General features: G+C 52.7%; 1 protein-coding gene across 2 annotated transcripts; it reads left to right on the top strand.

Annotated features, from left to right (window-relative positions):
- Positions 1-2,295: 2,295 nt before the first annotated feature.
- Slc35e4 (solute carrier family 35 member E4) lies at positions 2,296-9,762 on the top strand. 2 transcript variants are annotated; one of them, XM_028758225.1, is made up of 2 exons: positions 2,296-4,419; positions 8,803-9,762. In XM_028758225.1, the coding sequence occupies exons 1-2, from the start codon at positions 3,801-3,803 to the stop codon at positions 9,234-9,236; spliced, it is 1,053 nt and encodes a 350-aa protein (XP_028614058.1). In that variant the 5' UTR covers positions 2,296-3,800; the 3' UTR covers positions 9,237-9,762. The 2 variants fall into 2 exon arrangements, with proteins under 2 accessions (XP_028614058.1, XP_028614059.1); XM_028758226.1 differs by having other exon boundaries at positions 3,801-4,419; positions 8,785-9,762.
- Positions 9,763-10,290: the final 528 nt, after the last annotated feature.

Raw genomic sequence — 10,290 nt, 5'->3', positions numbered from 1 at the left:
GGTTCTGTTCCCAGAACTGCACGAAACAAGAACTAAACACTATTTGATGGGGTAGGGATGTTGTTCCATTGTTACAGTGCCTACCTAGCATGCACAAAGCCCTGAGTTTAGCACCATATAAAGTCAGGTGTGGTGACACACACCTGAAATCCCAGTGCTTGGGAGATAGAGGCAGAAGCATCAGAAGTTTAGGGTTATCATTTTCTGCAGAAGGAATTTTATATCTCTGTCTCAAGATGGGTGGTGGTGGCACACACTTTTACTCCCAGTGCTTGGGAAGCAGAGGCAGGCAGATGTCTGAGTTCAAGGCCAACCTGATCTACAGAACAAGTTTCAGGACAGCCAGGGCTACACAGAAAGATCCTGTCTTGAAAAACCCAAAACAACAACAAAAAAAACCAAAAACTACCACCCCAAACAAAACAACAACAACAACAACAAACTGTCTCAAACCAAAAAAACTAAAACAAACCTCTATTTGCCCAAAGGACTCCACCCACTAACCTGAAGATAGTCAAGGGCAATCAAAAACTACAAGTTGGGACTTAGGACTGTGTCACCTACGTCAGCAGCTCCTCTTCAGCCTGGCTTCTGACTCAGAGCTGTGGGTGGTGCTCTGGTTTATGGTGTGTTTGTGACTGTGGTCTCCTCATGGGTCACATACAGGACACTAGAGCCCAAATATAGAAATGACCTGGTCAGCCTTGAAGCCCTAAGAAAAACAGCTCATACCTCAACATCTGCAGCACAGTCACTAGGGATAGGTTCTTTTTTGCTTCCCAGCCTTCCTCAGGAATGTTGCTGCACCACCTACTTCGCAGAGAGCTGGACCCCTCAAACAGCAGGTCTCAGATTTGAGAGGCTCTGTGGGAAGCACAGGCTGCTCTGAGAGCTTGAGTGGACCCTAAGGAATGTGAACAAACCCTCTAACCCAGTGATGTGTTCCTTAAATCTGGGCTTCCTGGCCCTCTGTTCACCCACATTCAAATACTTTCCTACCAAGAGCCCTGCAGTCTGATGCTGAGACAGGTTAAAATGGGCTTCAGAGGCTAGAGAGATGGCTGTGGTTAAAAGCACTTACTGCTCTTGCAGGGGACCTGAATTTGGTCTTTAGCACCCACATGATAGTTCACAACCACTAGTAACTCCAGATCTGGGAGATCTGATGTCCTTGTGGCTCTGCAGGCACCAGTCACACACACACACACACACACACACACACACACACACACACACGTAGGCAAATCACACATCCATATAAAATATCTAAAAAAAAATGTTCAAGGAGCTGGAGAGGTGGCTCAATGGTGGGAGAACTGGATGCTCTTCTAGAAAATCCAGGTAAATTCCCAGCACCCACATGGCAGCTCACAACTGTCTGTAACTCCAGTTTCAGGGGAATCTAACACCCTCACACAGACATACATGCATACATACATACATGCATGCATGCATACATACATACAAACTAAACACCGATGCACATAAAATAAATCTTTCGTTAAACGGGCACAGAAGTGGGCAGCGGCTCGTGCTTACAATTATAGCATACACACCACTAATAATAAACAAAAAAATCTAAATTGGAAGAAATACTTTTTAACTGAAAGAAGCTTAGTGGATAGCTGGGCGGTGGTGGTGCACGCCTTTAATCCCAGCACTTGGGAGGCAGAAGCAGGCGGATTTCTGAGTTCGAGGCCAGCCTGGTCTACAGAGTGAGTTCCAGGACAGCCAGGGCTACACAGAGAAACCTTGTCTCGAAAAACCAAAAAAAAAGAAAAAGAAAAAAGAAAGAAAGAAAGAAAAAAGAAAAAGGAAAAAGAAGCTTAGTGGATAATGGATTAAAAATCCCAGAGGAATATAGCTCACTGAAAGCCCAGATTCCTCTTTTAAAAAAAAGAGTGTGTGCGTGTGGATGGAAGGGGGGGAGGCTGATTCAGTTTCCCTCCCATAACTCTTCTTAGAAAAACTATCTAAATGCCCCAGATTTTTGTCCTCTCCCTGGAAGTCTCCCATCTACACTCTCTGCCCTTCAACTTGGGTTACTCAGCAGCGATCGACGGGCTCCCGCAGGCATCAGACTCATTGGAAGCAAGTGTGACAATGTAGATTTCTGGTTCATCTGGGACACGGATCTGATTTAGATCTCCGGTGGGACTGGCTTATTTTCACCTGAATTTCATTGTGAAGGGATTTGAAACGCTTGCAGCCGTGCGGGGTCACGACCACCAGAGGGCGCTGAGGGCCGAGCTACACAGTCTCGCTTTGCTATCTTGTTTCTCTAGGCAGGTTGTCATTCAGGACTTGTTTGACAACGGAGCGGGGTGAGGCCTGTCCAGGTGGGCGGGAGCTTCCCCAGAAATCCAATTACCGGAAAGAGGCTAGTCCAGGATGGACCTTGATTCTTGCTCACGCGGAGCAAGTTGGGCTTGGAACCAGCCCCTGGGGTTCATCTGCTTAACCTAATCTGAATTCAGAGAACATCTATTTTTCGGATGGGAAACCCGAGAACTATCCAGGATTCTGCCGGGTGGGCCCCATAAAATCCAGCTGTGAGTCACCTCGGAGTGCCCAGGGAGCAGTACACAAAGCTGGCTAGCTCGGGATGGATGCCGGCCCGCGGTACCCTGCTTTCCGAAGCTGTGGTTAGCTTTGGTGATTCATTTCCCCTTCTGCTGCCCCAGAGGGGGCGCCGCCCTGGCCTGAGAGGGGGAGAAAAGATCTGGAGGAGGCTAATGGAGGGGAAACAAGATGAGGCAGCCTTAAGGGACCACGTGGTCTAGCTCCGTTGAATTCCAAGATCTCAAGGAGACGTGTTGTGGTCTGGGATCAGGTGATGTGTTATGTCTCACTTCAACGCCCTGCTTCTCGACGACAGACAGCTTTGGGGCGGCTCTGCAGGGTGCTCCAGGGTTTCCAGCACTGGATACTGGTCTTTAAGGAAGGCTCTTCTTGGCGTTGGAGATCATCTGGATTCCCGTTGATGGCTGGTACAGCCCACACTCTCCACTAAGGGACTCTCCGCCGCAGCTGCGCAAGCCAAGCCGGGAGGCGCAAAGGCTGTGGGAGTGGCTAGACGTTCCCCGGGCTCCCGGGCTGGTCCTTGTGGGTGGGGCCCCGGCTGAGCCCAACTTTCCGGGTGGAACTCAGCTTCGGTAGCGGCGGGGAGGGCGGGGCCGGGAGCGCTGAGCCGCGCGGGCGCGCTTGGGAGGGACTGGAGCCCCGCGCCCGAAGCTGCCAGATCCACCGCGGGAGTCGAGAGGCAGCTAGAGCAGCCTGAGCAGCTGCAGCCAGTCCGAGCTCGCGGTTTCGAGTCCGCCGGCCTATCGTCGTCCATTCCTCGCACTGTAAGAGGCGAACGGGGGCTGGAGGAGGGGGGCGGCGGCTGCGACCTCCGTTCCCAAGCTCGGAACACTATCGACTCTGCCTGGCCTGGTCACTGCCTGAGCACCAAACACGCAGAAGGTGGGGATCAGTCAGTGTCCTCATCCTGACAGTCTGGGGACCAAAGATGGAAAAAGACAAGCGAATTCCGTGTAAAAGCATCGCGTGAGCTCCGGGCGCGGAGGAGAGAGAAGACTTCCCCTGGTGTGGGAAGTGCCCGGAGCTTACGAGGCCTGGGTGGGCACCAGCCAGTCCAGCATCTCAGCAGCCACGACCTTCTTCCCTGACGGAACCAGAATTATCGGCTGGCTCAGGGTCTAGCACCTGAAACGGTGCCCTCTCCTTACTGAGGAATCAGGACCTGGCTCAGCGAGTCCCTGGAAAGCCTGCCTCCTGCCCCAGCCCCACTGGTTCGGATGTGCCGCTGCCCACTGGAGCACCATGAAGGCAGGATGACCTCAGCCGAAGCAGTAGCTGTGGCTGGAAGTGCCCAGGAGCATGGCCGCCCCAAGTGGCCTCCGGATAGCCCTCAGGTCCTTGGGCAGCCTGCTCCAGTGAGAGTGGTTGTAGCAGCACTGGTGTGGCTGCTGGCAGGAGCCAGCATGTCAAGCCTCAACAAGTGGATTTTCACAGTGCATGGCTTTGGACGGCCCCTGCTACTGTCGGCACTGCACATGCTGGCGGCTGCCCTGGCATGTCACTGGGGGGCTCAGCGACCCATACCCCACAGCATCCACCGCAGAGTGCTGTTGCTCAGCCTCACTTTCGGTACCTCCATGGCATGCGGCAACGTGGGCCTGAGCACTGTCCCCTTGGACCTAGCACAACTGGCCACCACCACCACACCACTGTTCACACTGGCCTTGTCTGCGTTGCTGCTCGGCCGAAGACACCATCCCCTGCAGTTTGCTGCCATGGGCCCGCTCTGCCTAGGGGCTGCATGCAGTCTGGCTGGAGAGCTCCGGGCTCCTCCAGCTGGTTGTGGCTTCTTGCTGGTGGCCACCTGTCTCCGAGGCTTCAAGTCTGTTCAACAGAGTGAGTGCTTGGGCCTCCATCTGAGGAAGTGGGGCCGTTATGTTCTTGTGAAGGGGGCGGGTGGTAGTGATCTTCTTTTTACAGACAAGGCTCAGAGACTATTCAGTGAGTTCAGGCCTCAAACTTAAAGCCTTAGAGGCATAGTTAATAACAGTTGTTGGTGAAATGTTTCTATAACTCGAGAATCCTTTTGTTCCACTCCATCCTACTGCCTCCCGTTGAAGCAAGCACTTTATTATCCCCACTTGACAGACGTGCAGAGCCTGGGCCTTGTGCCAGTGAGCAGCAGAGGCACGATTTGAGCATGGCATTCAGACTCTGTGCTATCTGAGCTGTGTGTCCTAGGATTATGAACCCAGAAGGCCAGGGAGTATAAACTAGGGAAGAAAAGGAAAAGCAGAAAGACCTTGAGCTGGTTGGGAACACAGGGGTTTATCAGAGCCGGAGAAGAGTTTACCAGGAGCTACAGTGTGACAAACCTGGTTCTGGGTGCTGGTCATCGGTTGTCATGGCAATTTCCAATCTTCATGTCACAGATGATAGAAAGAATAAGAGAGTGTTTTACTGGGGGAGGGGCAGGGGAGGAAAGGCTGTCCTGCTGTGAAGCTCAGGCTAGCCTCAAACTTGTGATCCTCCTGACTCAGCCTCCCGAGTGCTGCCAAAGAGGTTTATGATTGGTCCAGGGTCACAAGGCTCCCAAGGACTCCAAGTCTGATCTGTGTGACTGGGTGCTGGCTCTCTCGTGAGTGGGCATCGGCAGGACTCAGGGCAGAAGTTAGGTATCCTTCCCCACCCAGCCCCAGCATGCCAGGGGTGAAGGCTGACTTCCTGTCTGAGCAGTTGAGGGGCATTTGAGTCATAGCTCTACCCTCCCTCCACTTTAACCCAAGGAAGAGGTAGGAGTTAGAAAGTAAGGTGTCCCCAGGGCTGCTGAGCGATGGTTGGTCCAGCCCGCAGTGAGGAACGGCAAAGTGAGGCCTTAGCCCTGCCTGGCATCTTCTGTCTGGGACCCAAAGGTCTTGTCACTATCTTCCCAGGCCATGAGCAGGGTGAAAACACAGTTCTATTTTAGCCCTCAGGTTACATGAGCTGAGGCCTGAGTTGGCCCTTGAGGTGCCTCAGGGAAACCTGACTCTGTAAGGCCTTTCTGGGCAGGGACACCAGGCAGAGAAGGCCCGGCTTCCAGCCCCACATTGCACCTGCCAGAGCCAAGTACTCCTCATACTGGGCTCTGGGCAGCTCCTGTCTGTAGGAGGGGCTGTGGCCAGCCAAGCATTAGGGTGCTCAGGCATTTTCCAAGTAGCATGTGACTGGCAGCCACCTCTTGTCATCTGGTGGCTCTCTTCCTCTCTCTCAAGACTCAGCTTCTCACACTGAATGCCTTGGGTGCACCGTTGCCACTTCGCCAACGGTGGGCCATTCGGTTCCTATTGATCAACCATCTGCTACCGACCAAATGTGTGCTGGCTCATCTCTGTGTCCTCAGCACCTGGCCTGGGGCCCGGGGTAGGGAAGAAATTCAAATGGTGTCTATAAAGGATGGTTGTGATTGGTTGACGTCAGATTGGTAAAGAGCACTTAGAAAGCTGGAGGTTCCTTTCAAAAATGGGAGCCTAGCAGACATGAGGAGAGTGGCTGGAGCCAGGATTTGGAATGGATCTTTATAAAGAGGAAGTTTGTTTTACTAAGGGCTCTTGACAGGCTGGAGTGTACAGTGCTGGCTTGCTCCCTCCCTGAAAGCAGGTGGTGTGAGAGCAGGGGGAAGAGTCCAGAAAGAGCTCAGGCAGCCACAGACAGCCTCTTCTGCTTGGGCCGGCTGCGGGTGCAGGGGGATGTATGGAATGGACCAGTGCCACCTTAAGACCCAGAGAGGCAAGGAAACGAGATGCCAGCCTGCTGAGCCTGTTGTCATCTGTACCCACCTGTGTTTGAGAACTTCCTTTGAGCCCCCAGAGAGTGGAATGCTGTACTTAGCAAGACAGAAGTTGTATCGAGCGCAAGGTGGGCACAGGTATGTGTGTGTGTGTGTGGGGGGGAAGCTTGATAAGGCTTGTGGCACTACAGCCACAAGGTTTGTGACGGAGCAGCAAAGGACATCCTTGGATGTGACACAGGCTGTGGCAGGGTCCTGTCAGTCATCAGATTCAGAGGATGCTGTCCGCCTCAGTGCTGAGTGTGTACTGAGTGTGCATGCTCTCCCTGCCCTGTCCACGAGGAGACTGAGGCAGAGAGGCAACTGTCATGCAGCTAGGGAAGGGACAAAGTGGGGACAGGCCAAGAGGTCACTGCTGTGTGTGTGTGGCAGAGGCTAAGTGTGTTCAGAAGCTGACATGAAAGTACCTTTGAGGCAGGCGTGGAGGTGCATGCCTGCAACCCTAGCACCCTGGGAGAATGGTGAGTTCAAAGCCAGCTAGGGCTACAAAGTCAGATTCTGTCTATACGCAGAAAAATAGAATATTTTTTCAGCCTGGCATGGTGGCACATGCCTGTAATCCCAGCACTTTAGAAACTGAGACAGGAGGGCCAGATGTCTAGTGTGGGCCAGCCTGGGATCTAGAGTGTCCTGGGTCAGCATGAGCTACTTGGAAAGCCCTTGTCTCAGAGCTAGTGAGATTGCTCAGTGTGTGAAAGCATTTGCTGCACAGATGACCTAAGTATGATCTTTAGAACCCACAGTGGAAGGAGGGAGCCAGCTCCTGCAAGCTGCCCTGTGACCTTCATAGTCAACAAATACATACATCATGCAAATTCCATGCATGCAATATACATATACACATATCATACGTACGTGTAATACTTTTTAATGTACAGAGGCTGTCTCAGCCTCCCCAACCCCACTTTGGAGGAGCTGGGGCTGTGTAGCTCAGTGATAGAGAGCTTTCTTAGTATGGGCCCTAGCACCAGAAGGATGTAACAAAATGTCTCTGGAAAAGTAGAGGATGACAAGGATTTGGCAAGGGTGGGGTCACCGAGGAGTCAGGACAACAGGCTAACATTTGGGGAGTTAGTCACTTCTGCCAGAGGAATCACTGCTCTTTTGTGGGCTTCAGGGAGGGGGAGGTTGGGCAGGATGCAGGACAGGTGCAGGGGCTATCCCTGAGAGTGAAGTCCACCTGAAACCGGAAGCCCACGCCATGGACAGCTCCTCGGGTGCTACACTTGGAGTGAACGAGCAGGAGGCATTACGACTATCTGTTAGAAATGCGTGAGCTGGAGAGACCGTTGCCTGGAGAACCAAGCCCAAACAGCCAGATGAACTGAGAGGGGAATAAATACCATTTCCTGTTCTAAGCATGGGCTGTGAGTAAGCACTGTGGGCTCCTTGGAAAGTGTGTCAGGAAACAGCAATCTAGGGGCCCGGGAGGGCACCAGTATCAAGTTAACTCTCCTCCACTGACTTAGAGAAGGCTCTGGACATTTCATCCGGGCTGTGTTGGCCTTCGATGCTGGCCTTGCTTTTTGTGAATCAGTCAGCTCTATAGAAGCTGGTATGGATGCAGGCACACACAACCATGCTTGTGCTGCGGTCCCCTTTCCTTGAAAACCTAAAAGGTTTTCTTGTACTTCTGGGTCTTCTTGACAAGCCCTACTGTTGTTGGTAGTTTTTTAAAAAAAAAGGATAATATGCAGATTATCAAGCCAGACACTGGTACACACCTGCAATCCCAGCTCTTGGGGATGGGTAACACCACAGTGGGAGAATAAGAGGATGAAGAATTTCAAGGCTAGCCTCAGTTACATGGTGAGCTCAAGGCCACCCTTGGCTATGAGAATTTGTTTCAGAAACAAAAGCAAACAAACACAGTCCTCGATTCTCCATCATAAACAGTGAATGACTGCCAAGATCCAACAATGACCATCTTGTTGGTCCTTTGTCACCCCCGTGGTTGTAAGTGAATGGCATGATGACTGCTCTCATCATTGTGACTCAAAACGGTTTTCTTAACCGTTTTCCTCCTCCCTCACCCTCCTCCTCCATACACGCTCCTTCCTTCCTCCCCAGCTTCTTCGCCTTGCGTTGTTATAGCTGGCAGTGGTGGAACTGGCCTCTCTGCTGCTCTGCCCCTGCTTCCTGACTGGAGCTACAAAGACTTTGTTCTTAACATTTCCTGAGCATTCACCATATTAAGGCTTTTGTATATGCTACCTTTGTAAAATTTCACATTTTAATCAACTCAATAAGGGAGGAATGGACACAGGTCACAAGCCAGGGTGGCCTGACTCCACTACTTGCAAGTCATACTTCAGAGCAGGAGGCACTAACCCTGCTCAGAGTCAGGTCCAGCTTCTGGGAGGCTGGGTCATGAGAACGGGGCTGGACAGGGCTGGCTCAGTGGGTGCTGTGTCTATACTAGCTGATGACAGTCACTATCCTGGTTTCAGGTGCTCTGCTGCAGGAAGAGAGGCTGGACGCGGTGACTCTGCTGTATGCCACTTCTTTGCCCAGTTTCTGCCTGCTGGCAGGCGCAGCCCTGGTGCTGGAGGCTGGTGCCGCCCCACCGCTGCCTCCCACCGACTCTCGCCTCTGGGCCTGTGTCCTGCTCAGCTGCTTCTTGTCTGTGGTCTACAACCTGGCCAGCTTCTCCTTGCTGGCACTCACATCTGCCCTCACCGTCCATGTACTGGGCAACCTCACGGTCGTGGGCAACCTTGTCCTGTCCCGGCTCCTGTTTGGCAGCCACCTCAGCACACTCAGCTACCTGGGCATTGCCCTGACCCTTTCAGGAATGTTTCTTTATCACAACTGTGAGTTGGTGGCTTCCTGGGCTATCTGCCGGGGGTTGTGGAACAGGGACCGGCCTGGCAAAGGTCTTTGAGACCTGGGGGAAGCTCATGAGCTATCCCTGGACAGCCCCGGCCTAAATCAAACCTTGGACAATGGCCATGAGGAAAGTGGAAAGGTGCTATGTCTGGCAGGCCAGGGATAGAAGGGACCTGGAAGGGCTGCCTGAGAGGCTACACCAGGGACTTTCAGAGAGACTCACCTCCTGCCCCTGCCTGCCTCACCTCTCACAACAAATCCTACCACTGGATGGTGGGTCTAAGTCTGGCACATGTGCTTGTCAGATGAATTAGTGTCAACTACTATGATGAAGATTGCTGGGCAAGCTTAGGAAACCTCAAAGTGTTATGATGAAGACAATGCCCGGCATTTGCACAATCCTCCCTGGGTGGTGGTGGGGAGACTGTGAGTGTCACCAGAACAGGATTCTTCATGGCTGGGCTCCCCTAAAGACAGGGTAGTCTGTGCCAACTTCAGGTGGCTACTGCAGCCTCACTCTGGTGCCTCCCTCCCCTGGATTTGGGTCTTCCATCCCCAATAAAGTATTTTTTTTTTCTTGAGACACCCATGTCATTCCTTGCGGTTCCAGCCAAGGGAACATCAAGGGAGTGGTTGGCTACCACATGGTTCTCCCTAGCTCCCTGACCCCATGTTGGCCTCCAGCCTAGCACTGTTCTCTACAATGCCCCTCCACTGGCCAGGCTACCATTGGCCAGCTTCAGTATGGTGGTACTGGTCCCCTCCCTGCCCTGCCTGGCCCTGGTCTGGACCACCTATCTCAGGCACTATTCTTTTGGAGGGATCCTCCTAAAACACATGTCCTGGAGTTCCACTCTGCTCTGAGGACAAAGTCAGGGAGGGCTTCCTGTTGTACAGCATGAAGTCCCCCTTACTCTGTGTCCTTGCCAGACTGCTCTCACTTCTCTTAGGCCCCAGTCCCATAAGCACAGTGCCAGTGCACCCACTAGAACCTTCGTTTGTTTTGTCCCACTCCGTTCCTTTCCCCCACACCTTCCTCCCTTCTGGCTACATCCTCACCTGGAAGAGAAAGACCTTGACCTGCTACTGTCCTTTCAAGGAGGCCTGAG

Source organism: Grammomys surdaster, unplaced genomic scaffold, assembly GCF_004785775.1.
Source record: "Grammomys surdaster isolate TR1022 unplaced genomic scaffold, NIH_TR_1.0 126187, whole genome shotgun sequence".
NCBI classification, from domain to species: Eukaryota; Metazoa; Chordata; class Mammalia; order Rodentia; family Muridae; genus Grammomys; species Grammomys surdaster.
The sequence above is the reverse complement of the archived record's forward strand: the minus strand, read 5'-3'. Positions and strand labels throughout refer to the sequence as shown.

Excerpts from the sequence above, each read along its gene's own strand:
- Slc35e4 (XM_028758226.1), top strand. The coding sequence starts at position 3,801 with ATGTGCCGCTGCCCACTGGAGCACCATGAAGGCAGGATGACCTCAGCC. Across the intron at positions 4,420-8,784 it reads CTTCAAGTCTGTTCAACAGA|TCACTATCCTGGTTTCAGGT; the intron begins GTGAGTGCTTGG and ends AGCTGATGACAG.